The sequence below is a fragment of the Vigna unguiculata genome, chromosome 3, assembly GCF_004118075.2.
Source record: "Vigna unguiculata cultivar IT97K-499-35 chromosome 3, ASM411807v1, whole genome shotgun sequence".
NCBI lineage: Eukaryota > Viridiplantae > Streptophyta > Magnoliopsida > Fabales > Fabaceae > Vigna > Vigna unguiculata.
In genome coordinates this window covers 61,113,139-61,132,372 of record NC_040281.1, presented here as the reverse complement: position 1 = coordinate 61,132,372, position 19,234 = coordinate 61,113,139, and the positions used below count along the sequence as shown (strand labels likewise).

Below are 19,234 nucleotides of genomic sequence, written 5' to 3'. Positions count from 1 at the left end.
TTATTTTTAACAATTATTCTATTTAATAACTATTTTAAAATTTATTATATATATTTTGAAAGTAAATATTATTCTTATAAAAATTAAAAGATATGAATAGGTGTTGTCGTCGCGTCTGTGTTTTCGCTAGTATCTATAAATCAAATTATCTCTATTAACAATTTCAATTTTAATAAAAAATTCTTTATCCGAAATTCAATAAAAAAAAACTAAACTGCATTAGTTTTCAGAAATTAGAACTAGACCAAGACTAAAAAGAAAATTAACAGCTTAAATATTTGTAGACAAAAGGAGAGAGTATAAAACAAAAAGTAATTAAACCTTATTTTTTATTACCAATATATTTTAAAGAAGAACAGTAAGGTCTGGCGAAAATAAATAATTAATAATCCCACTGCCCATGACAAACTAGGAACCGTGGGATTCGATAAAAACATTAAGAATTTCCGATCAAGTAACCTTGCGACAACATCGTTAACGGTGTTACTCGTACTTAGGTGGAATAACATATCAAATAGTCCACTTATCGAACCTCTCAGTCTTGTATTGTATATTCCCAAGTGCTGCTGAAGCTACTTCGTTTACCGTACTAAAAGTTGCATTATCCTACACGAAACTACGCTGTGGTTTCCATGCACGGTTAATCCAAGTGAAAATTCGAAGGAGCCATATTTTGGTCTTTTTAGGTGAAAGGGTAGCAAAATGTTAACACTTCCTTCTTACCCACTACTTATTAATAGGTACCGACCAACCTTATCATGCTTAGATTTATATATCAATCCCATGTTACACCTGTGTTGTGGTTCCGTGCCTGCACTATAACAGTGTAACTCTTTCTCATTTACCCCTGCTTTAAGAATAATTTCTATATCAGGTATTTCTTTTTCCTTTTTCGAATTTATCATTAGATACTACGCTATAGAGTTATGCATATGAGTTTTGTTGAACAGCTGAAAATGCCTTTAAAGTGTTTAATTGCCAATTAACAGATGAGTTGAGAAAATGGCATTCAAGTATTTGCTGGTTTTGACGTGTGTGTGTGCTTGGTTTGGATCCTTGGCTGTTTCTGATAAGGAGTTATTAAGGGTTGGTCTCAAAAAGAGGAGTTTGGACATTAACAGTTTTAGTTCTGCAAGGATCAGAGAGTCTGTTCATCATATAAAACCAGATACAGTGTATTTGAAGAATTATCTTGATGCACAGTATTTTGGAGAAATTGGTATTGGGTCACCTCCTCAAACCTTCAGAGTTGTGTTTGACACTGGAAGCTCGAATCTCTGGGTTCCTTCTTCCAAATGCATTTTGTCTGTAAGTTAGATACCCTATGATCTGATGCAATTGAACACTCCTTCAGATTTTCTTTTTCATTCACTGAGTTCATTTTTAAAACAAGATATATGTGACTACCTGCAGATTGCTTGCTATTTCCATTCCAAGTATAGGTCCAAGCTCTCTAACACCTATACGAAAATAGGTGAGTCCGAATTAGCATGACATTGAATACGAAGTTAATTCATTTGGTTTTACAAGTTCAAAGGTTGTGTTATTAGTTGAAATTCATGTTAATCCTACTAATTCAAGAACACATGGGAAATGAAACTTACATTGAGTGAGAGCTACGTGAACTTCACCATGTACTTAATAATGCTTATACTGAAGTTTTTGTTTGGGAAATGTCCAGGAACATCTTGCAGGATCCCTTATGGCCATGGACACATTCCTGGCTTCTTCAGCCAAGATAATTTAAGAGTAGGGGAACTCATCGTCAAAGATCAGGTCTTTATGACTCTAATCAGTATTTTCATTCAAATGGGTTTTTGTGGTGTTGGTTTTTCTGATGGTTGGTTATTTTCCATCCAGCAATTTGCTGAGATTACAAAGGAAGGACCTCTAGCGTTTTTAGCACATCATTTTGATGGGATACTAGGACTTGGATTCCTGAACAAGTCAGTGGGACAAGTCACACCAGTGTGGTAATTAGTCCGTTTTGTTTATCATATATTTGATCTTTGATTTTTCCTTTCAATGATGAGTGAACAAGAGCACATGCTCAGTGCTGTGATTGTCTTTGGTGACAAAAGGATGGCAGAAATACAGTGATTAGTTCTGAAAATGCAGGTACAACCTGATAGAACAAGGGCATGTGACTCAAAAGATTTTCTCCCTCTGGCTAAACCCAGACCCGATGTCAAAGATAGGGGGTGAGATTGTCTTTGGTGGTATTGACTGGAGGCACTTTAAGGGTGATCATACTTATGTTCCACTTACTCATGAAGATTATTGGCAGGTCTGTTATATTTATAGCTTTATCTATGTCTCTGTAGCTTTTAGCATCAACTATCTCGATATTGACATTTTGTGTTTTCATCTCCAGATTGAGGTGGGAGATATTCTACTTGAAAACAATCCAACAGGTTCTCTCCCTTTTATTTCTATTCCATTTGATGTTAATCTACATGCCTTGTTTTTTCATTGTTGCTTGTAGTTATTAATGATATTTATAAGGTAAAAAATACAGTTATATTATATCTGACATTTATGAGACCTTGAACGAGACAATCTAATTATGTGGTCTACTAGATATAAACATAGGATAGTCTAAAATATGTCAGACGGTCTAAGAACCTTCTAAACGAGATTTTACGGAGTCAATTCTTACAATATTGATTGCTCAAGATTCTATATCAGATACAAGTTGGTGCAATAGGGTGTTAATTTTTCATTGAATTTCTCCTATAGGTTCATTCTCACAGCACCAATGTGTTTTTAACCGCCAACTTATACCACTGATTCTAATTCATTTCTTCAGATTATTTCTTAGAGTTGAATCACAAAATTAAATTTTAATTTACAGGGCTATGTGCTGGTGGTTGTGCTGCTATTATTGACTCAGGAACCTCTTTGATTGCCGGTCCAACTGTATGATCTCAAACATTTTCTTTGTGGTTTTTTTGGTTGTCTTTTTTTTAGGTGTCTCTTTTGTAACAAGTTTTTGTTTGCAGAAAATTGTGACTCAAATCAACCATGCCATTGGAGCAGAAGGATATGTGAGTTATGAATGTAAAAGCATCATCCATAACTATGGCGATTCCATATGGGAATATATAATTTCTGGGGTCTGTTATTTATAACTATCTCCCTATACTCAGTGATTATCCAAAGTTCCAGTGGAATTAACTATTGTTTATATATTATACATGTTTTCAGTTAAAGCCTGAGATTATATGCGTTGACATTGGACTCTGCTCACATAATAGAACATACATAAAGAAGTAAGTACAATACTTATCATTTTCCTCTGTTTCTTTTGAGACACATTCCTTTATTTCAATTCTCTTAACCAAAGTCTACCTTTAACCTGCAGTGATGTTATTGAATCAGCGGCACATAATGAAAGCTGGGGCGAGTCAAGAACAAAGGAGAGCCCCTTGTGTACTTTCTGTGATATGGTAGTTTTTTGGATTCAAGTTCAGCTTAAGCAAAAGAATACAAAGGATAAAATATTAAAATATGTAGATGAGGTAATAGTTGCACAATGGTTAAATTAAATCTCAGAGTTATCGATTTTACTTTGAATTAAGTATTCAATAACTAACTTTTCCATTTTAGCACTTACAAGCTCTTTGTTTTTTCTGTAAAAGCTGTGTGAGAAGCTTCCCAATCCCGTGGGACAAACATTTATAGACTGCAACAGTATTGACACCATGCCACAAATTACATTCACTATTGGAAACAAATCATTTCCCCTCTCTCCGAAACAGGTCTGAGTTTTATGGTCAATTTTTCTAAGCCCCACATAACATCAGTGTCTTAGCTACCTAGTTCTGTCCCTTTTTCCTCGAAGTAAAAAATGTCTGAAACTAAGGTTGCTTGACTACATATTTGGTCATTAATACTAAATAGACATTAATGTTCCTTTTTTGTTCACAGTATATGCTAAGAATCGAAGAAGGTTGTTCCACTGTCTGCTATGGTGGTTTTGTTCCTCTAGATGTGCCACCACCACAAGGTCCCCTCTGGTAATGAATAAAATATTGTAATGAATTACTGCAGCATATTAGTGTTAGTAGTGGTAATAGTATATGACAGATGAAGTATGGTTGCAGGGTTCTTGGAGATCTTTTCTTGGGAGCATATCACACAGTGTTTGACTACGGCAATCTTCGTATTGGCTTTGCTGAAGTTGCTTAGCCATAATTTGTGTTGGTACTGTGTCAAATTATTTGTAGGAAAAAACAAAAAAGAAAGAAATAAAGGTTTATAGAATTTTATAGCATTTAAAAACTGCAGACCCTCGGAATTTATGTGCTGCAGGGGTCTCTTGTAAATGTTGATTAGTAATTTGGTATACTTCCATGAATAAAATTTTGTTAAATATTATTTCTCTTGGATTGTAACAGTGACGCAAAATAAAAACAAATGCCTTAGCCGTGATATATTTAAACTTTATATTATATATATATATATATATATATATATATATATATATATATAAAATATTTTTTTAATTTAAATTCATTTTGAAACATATTGAGAGTGTTGAAGGGGAGAAAAAGCACATTTAATCTCGTATTCATCTATTTTTGTTTACTTTAGTGGAATATAGGGCAAAATCATAGAAGAAGAAAGAGGAAAAAGTTGGGATCGTAAAAGAGGAAAATGTTGAAATCAAAGAAGAAGAAAGAGGAAAGAACAGGATTGTAAAAGAAGATGGAAAAATTGAGATCGTGTAAGAAAAAGAGCGAGAAGAGATAAAAAATCACACATTACCATTCGATTACCTCTCAAATCAGATTTCGGGTATGTAATTGCATCAATTTTTATTTTTTTATTTTAACTTTCTCCAATAGTTTTACACAATAGCTTCTGGAATTCTGTTATCGTTTATCATATGACAGTCGAATGTTAATTAGTTGTTTTCTTATGATTGTGGATGGTAACAAATGATTTTCTTCTGGTTGCATTTAATATATCTATGTGGAGGAAAACGATGTGTTTGATAATCAACCTCAACATAAGTTTATGATTAAAATTCAACAGATTAAACCTTCTTCTGGTGAGACTCGGCTGATCGGACTATCTCGCATCAAAAACGTATTTTTATCAATGCTTTTAGTTAAACTTAGTTAATCCCAATTGACAAAGTTAAAACATCAACTAACCCCAATTTATGTAAGATCCTATCATAGGTTTCTCCTTTTGGAATTATAAGTATGAATTATGGTAAAGTCACAAGGAAGGAAGGTTAGAAATTAACTATGACTTAAGTCCTATATTTGTTAGAAATGATAAAATAGAACATTATATAAGAATAAACATTCATAAATTAATTGTCTTAAAGTTTTGGGTTGAGAATTGTATTAAAGCTTTATATTAAACTTAAGTCTCATTGGTATTGTATCTCGCTAATAAAATCATTTCGATATAAACCTAACAAAGGGTGTGGATAAAAATGATAAAATGAGTTTTAATTTATGGTAAGTTGGGTCTGAATTTGATTGGACGGAAAAAAAATCATTTTTTTCTTAAAAGTGAATTGAACTAAGTTGCGGATTGATTCACTTGATCTTTCCACATTTTCTTACAATTTTTTTAAATGAAAAAGTATATAACTATACGCGTAAAAAATAATTAAATTAGGAATCTCAAAATGTTTTTTTTTTTTCTGTCATGCAATACAGGAGTAAATTCGCAAAAATGTTAAAATATAAATACAAATTTAAAGATGAATTAGAATTAAAATATTAAAATACATTTATAAAAATAAATGCTCATGGAAGAAATATTATAATTTTACTGAATAAGATACATGTTAGAATTCTAATCCTGATGCATTACGGTGGAAGCGTAGAGAAAGTTGGCTCAGAGTTGAAGGAAACCTCTGGATTCTTCTCCCAGGGTTGAATAAATAAAATACGTTTCTTGTTCTCAAAGGCCTTGCGATTTTGTTTTCTCTATCAATTATAGTGCTTAAATTCAATTTTCTGCGTGTCTGTGTGGGGAATTGGAATTTCGAGTTTGCGAAAATGGAAGTGAGAATCGGGCAAAGGGTTTCTCGTGGAATGCTCCCTCTCCTCGCTCTCCACACCTTCAGCGAGTATTACCGGTCGGATCACAAGCCGCCGGTGACCGCCGCCCTCATCGCCGCCAACACTCTCATCTATCTCCGCCCCTCCCTCTTCGATTCCCTCATTCCTCCCATCCAGCAAGTCTGGTTCAACCCTCACCTCATTCTCAAGGTAACTTTCTCGATTCATCTTCTTACAACGATCAACGTTTCATTCGACGCTTCGACATTCTAATTCTAATTCTGTTAACAGCACAAGGACTTGAAACGCTTCCTTCTGTCGCCGTTTTACCACATCGGCGAACCGCACCTTGTCTACAACATGCTATCGCTTCTCTGGAAAGGGTTTCAGCTGGAGACGTCAATGGGAAGCGTCAATTTCGCTTCCATGGTTGCTTCCCTTCTTCTCCTCTCCCAGGGCGTTACCCTAATCTTATCTAAATCCCTGCTTCTCTTATTCGACTACGACAAACCCTACTACAACGAATACGCCGTTGGCTTCTCCGGCGTCCTCTTCGCCATGAAAGTCGTTCTCAATTCCCAATCCAGCGATTATTCCTACGTCCACGGAGTCATCGTTCCCTCTCGTTATGCCGCGTGGGCCGAATTGATTCTCGTTCAGCTCCTCGTGCCGGGTGTCTCGTTTATCGGCCATCTCGGTGGCATTCTCGCAGGGCTTCTTTATGTGAAGTTGAGGAACACTTATTCCGGCTCTAATCCCATAACATTGCTCGTCAGAGGGGTAACTGATTTTTTGAAGTGGCCTTTCAAGTTCTTGCCACGCCGGGGAAGGATCACCGGAAGGGGCACTGTGGGAACTAACAGGGGGTGGAGATGCCAGACATGTACGTATGATAACGATTCTGGGTTGCGGAGTGTGTGTGAAATGTGTGGGACGAGTAGGGGTGTCGATGGGCTCTCATCTTTTCAGCGGAGTTCCCGTCCTGATGGGCTTCCTTTGGATGAGTTGCGCCGCCGGAGACTCGACAGATTTTTGAGGTAGGCGATCGTAGTTCACTATAGATTCTGGTAAATAATACATTTGGATACCCAGATTTCACATGTGTTACACTTTTTGTTTCAACATATGTTTGTTATAGAATTATGATGATAGGTTATGTGAGCTTAGCAATTACATTGAGTAATGAATGTGTTCATGCTAGATTGATTTGGCAGATTCTTTTAACAAAAATTGAATGATTTTATAGTAGCTTTTGTTGGTATTTTTTTTTTCTATCAAAATTAGTATTTCATTGCAGGATAGTTTGAACTTATTTACTTAAATCCACTGTGTTTACCTAAACAAATGTTATCAATAGCAGATGACGGCCTATGACGGTGTGAGCCAAATATCTGCCACATAAATATGGCGGATGGCGTGGCGGCCTATGGCGGAAAGTCATGGCCGACAAATTTTACATATTATGTGATTAAAAACAACAAAGATGATTAAAAATAGCATAGTGACAAACTAATATTGTAACATTTATATAATTCTTATGATTGTGATGCTATAAAGTATTGAACATAATTCATAAAAACTCTAATATTTCGTTTACTAATGTGAGGATGCATTGCTTTGGTTTTGGGTGCTTGACATTATCCTATAAGTTGAAAGTAATCGGGAACAGTGTTTTTTTATAAGCAAACATAAGAACAACAAACAAATAATCGGTTCTAAATTTTGAAAGAAAAAAAACAGAGAATGATAAAAACAGAGCAGCAACTGGATGAACAAGAACACGAGAAAGAGGAAGAAATAAAGGCCATATCAAATGCCAATAGAAAACTAGGAGTCATTTATATGGAAACTTTAATCGGGAGTCCATGAGTCAATGCACTCGTTATTCAAAGATCAATTTTAATATGTAGTAAACAAACAAATGGAAGGAACAAAAAGAAGAAACTCACTTTCAAGGTTTACGTCGGAGCTGATGTCGCCGACGTAATCAATGTAAGTTATTGCCATAGACCACAGAAAGGGGAGTCGACGATGTAGAGGCTCATTCTCTAATGCTGTTACATTTTAGATTTATCACTGCGTTATGACAAGGTTTTCTTTCTTAAAAGAGGGATAACAGTTCATGGCAAACCTAACCACTTAGATGCCTTTCTAATCCTATTTCACACCAATCGTTGCAAGTTTAAAGAACTTTTGAGCATCACATAATCAATCACATCGCTGGGGGTGGCATCAAGATCAATAATTATGACTATATACTTTCATAGCTTCATGATGTTTGTATGTCACATATTAGTTGATTGAAATCTTTGTCTCTTTTGCTCTTTCCGACACCATTGGTCTTTCAAATCTTTCTATGCTGATTGAAATTTCATGCATAGTTTTACTTTGGTCCCTAATAAACAGTATACCTTCAAGTGCTGATCCTTGTATGATCCATACTAAATCTGATTAATTGTCCTCCGTACTAAATCTCACCAATTGTTGTTCCTATCTTTTCTACTTCTTAACGGTCCATATTTGTTTTAGTAAAGTCTTTCAATGACATACTTCAGAATGTTTGTCTTAGTAAAGTTTTACAATAACATGTTTTGGTCCTCTTATTCATTACATAGAAAAAGTAAGTCACCGATTCAGGTAAGATACTATTATTACCGCTAACAATTAAATATTCAACCTATAATCGCAATAACCTAGTTGCAAGAGTGGAACTCTAACAACTGAACTATATTTCCAAGCCGAGTGGAGCATACATGAAAGAGTCTAGTTAGCTTTCTATTCTTTTATTCGATGCAGCTAGGCCATATTGCACTTGAACCAGAGACTTTTTTGTTTAACAATGATAGATAAAAATATTATTGTCTAATATTTATGATTAATTTAGACATTAATTCGTTTGATAATTAAATTTTTAGTAATTAATACTTTTAATTAATTTAGAGTTTAATTAGTTACTAATTGTAATTTTTTTTTTTACTTATGACATTGGCTATTGCATAGATTAATAATTTTTAATTTATATATTAATATCTGAATTATTTACTATAATAATAAAAATACATTATTATGAATTGTTATTTAAAGATTTTTTTACAATAAAACATGAAATATTTGTTATTTTATAAAAATTAAAAAATAAAGTTACAACATAAAGAAAGAATTTGACAAAGGATATTAATATATGCAGATATAGAAAGGATATTAACTTATTTTGCTCCTAAAAAGCTGAGAAAATTATTTCTCATACTTATAGTTTACTTGAAATTTAATGTTTTTGGTAAAAAACTAATCTTAACTACTATATTTCAAGAGAAATAACCGCAAAGAAAGAAAATGAATTGTCTAATTTGTTTAGATAGAGTATTTTAATGAAATATTTTTTTTTTAAATTTAAATTTATTTATAATAAAATATTTTATTTGAATAGAGAAATTAAAAAACATTTAATTTTTTTAATTTAGCTAATTGAAATTTTAAAAAAAATATATAATCATACATTTTAAATGTTTTTTAATTTTTCTGTTCAAACAAAACATTTAATTACAAAAAATTAAATTTTTTAAATAAATGAATCACCTCTTGAATTGTCTCATCCAATAAAAAAATCCTAAAAATATTAAAATCTTCTTAATATCTCTCATTAATTAAATAAGTGTTTAAGATAATATTAACGTATGTACATTTATTAGTATATGTTAACAATCTTAAATTTTAATATAGTAAATATTAAACTGCAAAAAAAATAAAAATAAATGCTAATTAATATATAATAATGATAGCATTAAATATTCATACATATGAATCAGTAAACATACATTATGATATTAATAAATATATTAATTGTTTTCTTTGTCAACAAAGTTATATATTTTAATTTTTATTAAAGTTGAATAATAACTCAATTATATACTTTAATATTATAACATCTTTATTCTATTGTATTCTTTATTTTTTTCATATACATTCATTTAAATGATTTTTTTCTCTAGTATTATTAGTACATTAATCAAAGAAAGGTGATAATAATCATCCGATCCTAAAGAAGTGAGAAGAAAGAAATGAAGATAGCAGAGTGAAAGTTTTAGCTGATTATTATGATAAAGTAGATGTGATTAATTTGGCCATGGGTACATGAATTCCCAGAAACCCGTTTGTCCATTGAAGCCATAAATGCCTTCAGCAGATAGGAGCCATGAACATCCGACACCATCACATCGTACTCTGTCCCTGCCGAAGGAATAAGCATTAAAATGATAGTCCTTAACCTTTTCCCACCCCACATCACAGAAAAACAGTGTTGTTCCAAAAACGTTGTCTGAGAAGTCCCACCCAAACTCTTTCCCGTTTTCTATGTTTTGTTGTCCCAGATCATTGTCCTTGGACTGGCAATGCAGAGTGATGTTGTTTCCAGCTCCAAGCCTGTTCTTGATGCTCACATGTTTCCTACTTTCAACAACACTGCTGCACAATCCTATTACCACCACCAGGATCACAACATGCTCTTTTCTTATCTTGGCTAACCCACCCATAACAGGATTTTAAGTAACATTAAACATGTATAGCCACTTCAACAGCAACATCATATATAGGCATTGGTTTTGCTGTGCATCTTCCTGAATTTCCAAGGGAACTTCTTTTTCTCTTTCTTTCTTTATTATTTCCTCTTTAGCTGTCGCCACCATTTATTTGGATTAATAATCTTTTAAATGTCCTGCTCATTCATTGCATAACATCTAAGATCTCCAAAATTAAAGTAATTTCTAAAATGTTCCCTCAATTATTCTCGTAGACATCGTGGTTGAGTGATATTCTTAATTTTAATGAAATATTTATTTTTACTTGTTTTGAATAAACTGTGTCCAAAGCTGTCAAACTGGGTTTTGGAATTCGTGAGCTAATTCGACTCATCACGGGTTCGGACCGGGTTGAGTTGAAATTTTTTTATAAATTTTTGACCCAACTCATTTAGAACCCAGCTCATCCGAGTTGAACCCGTGGTGAGCCGGGTTAATGAGCCAACCCGCAGATAAAAGGGTCACATAAGTGTTTTTATTTTTTTATTAGTTTGGGCTTTACATTTGGGTCATGTTAAGTTATTTTTTTATCCAACACATAAATAATTTGTATTTTTTTTTATTTTGGTTTGTATTTGGATTGCATTAAAGTTTATTTAGATTTTAATTAGAATTACAATTTAGTTTTGACGGAAAAAGTAAAAAAAATAATTTTTTTTAATTAAGTGAATCAGTGAGCCAACCCATTTAATCTGCCAACCTGTGGTGGGTCGGACCAGATTCAAATTTTTTTGACTCGCTAAAAAGTGAGACAGGTTGAATTAGCTCACTAAATCATCAACCCGTGATAGGTCAGGTGAGATTACTCGTTTTGACATCTCTAACTTGGTCGATATCTATAATTATACTATAAGATGTAACGTATTTATTGGGAATGTAAATTTATTTTAGATAATTTATTTAAATAAGTAATCAGTTTATTAGAAGAATTGGACTTAGGTTCATTATTATTATTATTATTATTATTATTATTATTATTATTATTATTATTATTATTATTATTATATATATATATATATATATATATATATATACTGGTCTTTCACTTTTTTTTAGAAAAATAATATAATTAATATTATATTTATTTATAGAAAATTTGTAAGTTTTAAGTAAAAATTTTCAAAAGAAAAATAATAAGAAATATGCATCGTTTTAGTAGTAACGTATATATACTGTTTTTTATTTATTTAAAATATAAATATGATATAAAGTTATTTCATAAAAATATGATATTATATTTTTATAAATTTGATAATAATATATTTAATAATATTTTTAATTTATGGTCATTATAATAGAAATATTTAAATAAAATAAAAATAACGATTATCAATTTCTATTAAACAAATATTTAAAATTATTAATATTTTTAAAATCTTTTACATATTTAAAATATTTATGATTTAAAATTATTTATTTTGCCCGTAGTGTACTAAAATATTATAGATATTATAATTATGGTAATTTTTCAATAAATATAAATTTATAAAGAAATTAAAAGAATATAAATTTACTGTGAATTAAAACTTTGTAGGTAATAAAATAGTAGTTTCCTGTTAAATTTTAAAATATATTTAACATGTTTTTAATAATTTAAATTTGTAAAAACATTTACAATAAATATAAAATTATTGTGTGAAATTTTCTAGAAATTTAAATCAACAAGAAAAAAATCTTATAATAACTAAATTACAGTAATTTTTTTCGAGAAATTTCTGTAAAAAAAAATCAAAACATATTTTAAGTAATTCATAAATTTATAGTAGTGAATAACACCGTTCATAAGATTGTCAAACAGTTGTCCTAAAAAATAGTTTAGAGAATTATTTTTGGACAAAGTTTTTATAAATAGAATTAAATTGATTAATTTGTTTTTTAATCAAAATAAAGTAATAAAGTATAATATTTTTTTATCTAAATATGTAGTTTATCAAAGTTTGTTATTTTTTTGTTAAATTATTATTTTCCAATAATAATAATATCACTACAATATTATCCCATAGATAAAAATAATAATAATAAAAAATTATATGAAAAGATACACATCTTTAGTGTCTTATTTTATTTTTATAAGTTTATCCTCTTAATTATTTTTTTTTAAATTTAAATATTATTCATAATAAAAACATTATTTTCAGTTTTATTATTTTACTAATTTTAGTAATTATTATTTTTTAATTAATTAATCAAATGTAATGATAAATCAATAACAAAACAAATAAGAAGTACAAGTAATTGAAACATGATCCCGTAGTCAATAAAAATAAAATTTATGTCTAATAATAATAATAATAATAATAATAATAATAATAATAATATCCCGTAATGATAAAAATAATAATAATAGTATTAATACAACAACTACATATATAAAGATATACACAAACACAATGTCCTATTTTGTTTTTACAATTATATCCCTTAATTGTTATTTTTTGAATTTAAATGATTATTTATAATAAAAATTACTTTTGAGCTTTATTGTTTTACTAATTTTAGTAATTATTTTTTTAATTTAAGTAATTATTCAAATGTAAAGATAAATCAACAATAAAACACATAAAAATATAAGTAATTAAAATATAATCACATAGTAAATAAAAGTAAAATATATATCTAAATACTACAATTCAAATCATAATAACACTAAAATTGATAATAATAATATAATAATAATAATATTGATATTATTTAAAATAAAAATACAAAAAATAATAATAATATTCATATCAATATCAATACTAATACTAAATATTATTTTTTAAATTTAAATGATTATTCATAATAAAAAACTATATTTTAGTTTTATTATTTTTCTAATTTTAATAACTACCTTTTTTATTTCAATTAATAACTAAGATGCAAAGATAAATCAACAATAAATGAAATAAAAATATTAGTAATTTAAATATAATCTTTCCAATATATAAAAGTGAAATGTATATCTAAATACTACAATTCAAATAATAAAAATACAAGTAATTAAAATATAATCCCGTATCAAATTGAAATAATAATAATAACACTAATTTTATTTATGATAATAATATTACTACTAATAAATTAATAATAATAATAACAATAACAATTTTATTATTATTAATAATATTATTATTATTAATATTAATACAACTAATATTTCTAGTAATTTGTATAATAATAATAATATTATTATTATTATTATATTAATATCAATACTAATACTAATAATTATTTTTTAAATTTAAATGATTATTCATAATAAAAAAATAGTTTTTAGTTTTATTATTTTACTAATTTTAGGAACTACTTAAAGTCAACTAATTACTCAAATGTAAAGATAAATCAACAATAAAACAAATCAAAATACAAGTAATTAAAATATAATCTCATAATAAAAAAAAAATGTGTATGTGAATACAACAACAACAAAAATAATAATAATAATAATAATAATAATAACTACAAACGTAATATATTACTAATAGTGTTAATAATATGAGTAATAATATTAGTAAGAATAACATTAAGAGATTTAACTATAATTATGTTAATAATAATATATATAATAATAAAATAATAATTATAAGTATTATAATATTAATAAAAAAATAATGAAATAATAATAATTCTTGTATATTATAATTAATAATAACAATATTTTTTAAAAAAATTTCTTTTCCTATATTAATATTATATATTAATATTATTAATAACACTGATAATATTTTTCCTATTAACAATATTAATAAATTTAATAATAATAATAATATATCATATATAAAAGCAATATGTAATAATAATATTAACAATAATAGCAATACTAAAAATTTCACTATTAATTTAAGTATTATTTTTTTTTATAGTTAATAATAACAATAATAATAATAAAATAGTAATAACAAATTTTCTAGTTATTTTTTCCATATTAATAATAATGATATATAAAAAGATTAATATATTATATATTTATATTAAAAATAATACTATACAAATATTTTTACCACTACTCCTTTGGTTCATTCTTTCATTCAAAAATATTAAGTTGTTTCTTCAATTTTTTATGTCTTCAATTTTGAATATTTAAAATATTTTTATATATCAATTTTAAAAATATTTTAGAATTTAAATATTAGAAAAAAAATTAATAATTATATTTTCATAATATTTTAAATAATTATATTCTATTTAGAAATTAAATATAAGAATTTATTCAATTTATAATTATATTTAATAATTTATAATTGAATTTAAAAAATAATAAATTTAAAGATCAATTTTAGAAAAGATATTAATATAATTTGTATAAAAGATATTAAATTTAGTGTCAGACTAAATTGAACAAAAATAACGAATATAGGGACTAAATTGAACAAAAATAACGAATATATGAACTAAATTGAACAAAAAAAATAATACTACCACAAATTGACACGTGGCACAATTGTGACTTGACACGTGGACCATTTTTTTGAAATTAAAAAAAAATTAAAAATTTTTTAAAAAAATCAAAAAAATCAAAAAAAAATCAAAAAAACCAGGAGCTGACACGTGGCATGTACTGTTCAAAAACGTTAACTATTTAAACACCGTTAGTGAAAAGAACCAAATTGACCACAATTTGACGAAAATGAGATCTAATTGAACATAAAACGAAAATAGGGACCAAATTGAATAAAATCAACAAAAATAGGGACCAAATGTATATTTAAGCCTATTTTTTATTAATTTTTTTGAAGTGAAAGAAAGATTTTTCATCAAAAATTGACAGTGAGATTATGTCAATTACACCAATAACAAAACAATCATCCTTATTCACAACTTCAATTTTGATGAAAAATTTGATTCAAGAAATTTAACAAAAATGAGAAAATTGCACCATTTTTTAAAAAATCGTAACAAAATTGAGATAAAAAAAATGGAGGAACAACTTGATATTTTTGAACGAAAATAAGAATCAAAAGAATAATCTCAAATTTTGTATAAAAACTAGTAAAAACATTGTATTTACTATTTTCATAATAATAAAAAATAATAAAATAAAATAATTGTTATTATTATAATTATAAAATTAAATATAAATATTTTTATAATTTTACTATAATTAATTTTCATTTATAATAATTAAGTTTAAAAAAATAATAAAATAAAAAATATTTAAATTACGTAAATGATCATTTAAAAGATAATATTACTAAAATATTTTTTTTATTTAAAATACAAAATTGAAAATAAATGTGATAACTTAAAAAAAACTTTTTCTTATATATAAATATAAATATATACAAATTTATTAAAATATCAAATATATGAAATATATTACAAATATTAATTTTTAAAAAACATATATTTAAAATTATATATTAATATATATATATATATATATATATATATATATATATATATATATATATATATATATAAATTGGAGAATCATGGTCACTTATTCACCATGAAAGTTCGTCATCGTGTAACAGTAATAATATATTATATAATAATAATATGCAATACTAATAATAATAGTAATATTAATAATTTTACCATTAATTATACATGTAATAATAATTATTATTATTATTATAATAATATCTAACAATAATTATTATTATAATATTACTTTTAATAAAATTTATAATAATAACAATAATACTAATAATTATAATAATAATTCTAAAATTTATAATAATATCACATATTATAATATTATTTATAATTGATATTATATTAAAATCATAAATCATAAATAATATCTAATAATTATTATTATTATATTAATTTTAATAAAATTTATAATAATAATATTATTATTACTAATAATTATAATAATATTACTACAAATTATAATAATAGTAATACTCGTAATAATACTTATTACAAGAACTGGGCTTAGGTTCATTATTTTATATAATTGATTTTATTTCTTCTTTCTTCTTCTCAATTCATTTTCTTCTATAAAAAAAATTCCTTTTGAAACTCTTCTTTAACTTCCCTCTTTCTTTGTGAATTTGTTCTCTACTTTTTCCACAAATAGGTCCTATCAACTAAAAGGTAATGAAATATATAACGTTTCCATCTCATCAAAATTTATTTAAAATGAATATGTTTTTGTTTTAAAACTTTTGTATTCTTAATTTTTTGTTTTATGCAAGTGTTTCGAGAATTTACTAGTCGTGTCAATTTATAAATGCTATTATTTAAGGTAATTTATTTTTTATTATTTTAATAACATTTTTAAGTAGCTATATATTTGATATTGTACTGCTTCTTTTATTGCTCAAACACAAGCACAATTAAATAAACTAGTTTGACTTATAGACGGATTTGATTTGAAGTATAGAACAAATATTTCTTGATATTAAAATAGTTTAATTTGTACCTTGATACGTTGAATTGCTTTTGATTAGGAAAATATTATGGATAAAAACTAATTTTATAACCGTAAAATTTACACACACACAAATATATATATATATATATATATATATATATATATATATATATATATATATATATATAATTTGAAAATGTGAATATGTTAATGTAAACATTTGGAATGATGATGTACACACACAAAAATATTGTATTGTTTTAAGTTTGTTTAAATGAAAACAAAAAAAAGAAGAATAGATGTTTTGTTATTTGAAAATGCTTTATTACTAGTAGAAGGTTTTGATTAGGGAAGTAAAAAAAATTAGTACCGGCTGAGTATGCACGGATAAAGTCGCAAAGGTTAGGAAATAATTATTGAAAATGAATATCCGTGAGTAATGGGGTACGGATATTTTTTATACTCACATGTTAAAGGAACAGGTATCATAGTATTTGTACTTGTGCATATCCATATTCGCTATACTCTAATTTAACTTAAAAGGAATGATTAAAATATTAATACATTGATTTTGAATGAATGAGTTGTTTCTTGTCAACTGGTTTTAAAAGATCTTCATTTATTTGTACATTGTTATTCAACACTATTTAAATGAGTTATTTGCACTTTGTTTGAAATTTATAAATGGTAATGCATTGTATTTTTATTTGAATTTCTAGTTAAATTTTTTTGTTAAATATTAAAATTTTATTTTTGTAAATACTCGCGGGTATCTGTGGATATCCATGGATTTAAAAAAAAAAAATGTGTGCACCCGCATAATGGATACCTACATGGATATGGGTACATGTACGAGATAGATATTTATCTCGCAGGTAGTGTATATGGAACTACTGCTCGTAACTTATCCATGACGTTGACATACAATTATTCAATTGTAAAAAAAATAAAGAAATTCAAAATTATAAAATTTATAAAGATTATAATTAAAATAAACAAAATTAAGGATTTAATGCGTTTTTAATACTTTAATTTTGTACGAAATTGAATTATGTTCTTATCTTAAATTTTAAATTATTTTGATTTTCAAAGTTTATTAATAAATAAATTTAGTCATCCTAATCAAATGATTTAAAGATTTGTTGATGTGATAAATAATATTGTTATGTGTCAACACATGCTGACATGAACATGTATATGACAAAGTCATTTGTCTTATCAACAAATCTTTAATAATGTCTAGTCACGAGAGTTAAATTCATTAATAAAGTTTAAAACAAAAAAGTGATTAAAAATTTGAAAGATAAACAAAATTCAGTTTTGTATAAAAATTAAGAGATAAAAAATATATTTAATTATAAAAACAATTAATTCAAATAAATAAGGAGGAAAAAATTGAGAAAGAATACTTGATAAATTTATATCACTCAATACATAAATGTTTCAATTGAACGCATGTCAGCAGTCCAATGCACCCCAACCCCTCTCCCCTCAGGCCTAAAGCCACCAGGCAGGTTGTTGCCAACGGGACTCGAACCCCAGCCCTGACCTTTAACACTCTCCCACAAGGAGAAGTGTCACCAGTTGCGCTCACAACTGGTAGCATCTGCTGGTGTGCCAGAGGTGTTAAAGGTCAGGTTGGGGGTTCGATTCCCACTGGCAACAACCTACCCAGTATGAATGGACGGAGAAGGGTGAAGGGTTGGGGTGCATCGGGCTGAAAGTGACTTGAAAACGTGTTTGGATATACTTGTTTGCGCTGATTTGCACAGAAAAACCAAATCATCATATTAAAATTCCTTTTTTGTCCATCTCTTTTATCAATTTAATTTACTTATCTTTATTATATTTATTAATTTCTTTCTTTTCGTAAATGTATGCCGGAATGATTTATATGCATACAACAATTAATATTATAATATATATATATATATATATATATATATATATATATTAATTATATGGATATTGATAACATTGTACTTTATTATATATATAATTTTAATTTGAATTATTATAATAATTAGTATTATATAACAATAATAATTAATATTATTATTCAAATAAATATCTTTTGTAAATGAATTAATTATATAAAATAAATAAATTTAAATAAGTGGAAATAGTCTATATTATAAATTATTTTAAGTTATAATTGAGAATAATAATAATAATAATAATAATAATAATAATAATAATAATAATAATAATTTATTTGAAGTTATTAATGATATCAATAAATTATATTTTTCTAATTTTAAATAACATTTTTAATTTAATTTTAATATCATTTCTTCTATTTATATTGAAGGATAAAATGGTAA

General features: G+C 26.7%; 2 protein-coding genes across 6 annotated transcripts; both read left to right on the top strand.

Annotated features, from left to right (window-relative positions):
- The first annotated feature begins 766 nt into the window (after window positions 1-766).
- Window positions 767-4,396, top strand: LOC114177435 (cyprosin-like). Of its 3 annotated transcripts, none has more exons than XM_028062768.1 (14): window positions 767-874; window positions 990-1,308; window positions 1,414-1,474; window positions 1,682-1,776; window positions 1,861-1,973; window positions 2,119-2,287; window positions 2,375-2,414; window positions 2,855-2,919; window positions 3,003-3,116; window positions 3,208-3,272; window positions 3,365-3,521; window positions 3,642-3,761; window positions 3,931-4,019; window positions 4,107-4,393. In XM_028062768.1, the coding sequence occupies exons 2-14, from the start codon at window positions 1,003-1,005 to the stop codon at window positions 4,189-4,191; spliced, it is 1,479 nt and encodes a 492-aa protein (XP_027918569.1). In that variant the 5' UTR covers window positions 767-874; window positions 990-1,002; the 3' UTR covers window positions 4,192-4,393. The 3 variants fall into 3 exon arrangements, with proteins under 3 accessions (XP_027918569.1, XP_027918572.1, XP_027918571.1); XM_028062771.1 differs by having other exon boundaries at window positions 778-874; window positions 969-1,308; window positions 4,107-4,396; XM_028062770.1 differs by lacking the exon at window positions 767-874 and having other exon boundaries at window positions 896-1,308; window positions 4,107-4,396.
- Window positions 4,397-5,818: 1,422 nt separating this feature from the next.
- LOC114175804 (rhomboid-like protein 14, mitochondrial) lies at window positions 5,819-10,584 on the top strand. 3 transcript variants are annotated; one of them, XM_028060609.1, is made up of 3 exons: window positions 5,819-6,239; window positions 6,321-7,066; window positions 10,173-10,584. In XM_028060609.1, the coding sequence occupies exons 1-3, from the start codon at window positions 6,027-6,029 to the stop codon at window positions 10,189-10,191; spliced, it is 978 nt and encodes a 325-aa protein (XP_027916410.1). In that variant the 5' UTR covers window positions 5,819-6,026; the 3' UTR covers window positions 10,192-10,584. The 3 variants fall into 3 exon arrangements, with proteins under 3 accessions (XP_027916410.1, XP_027916411.1, XP_027916412.1); XM_028060610.1 differs by lacking the exon at window positions 10,173-10,584 and adding an exon at window positions 7,387-7,618; XM_028060611.1 differs by lacking the exon at window positions 10,173-10,584 and adding an exon at window positions 7,390-7,613.
- Window positions 10,585-19,234: the final 8,650 nt, after the last annotated feature.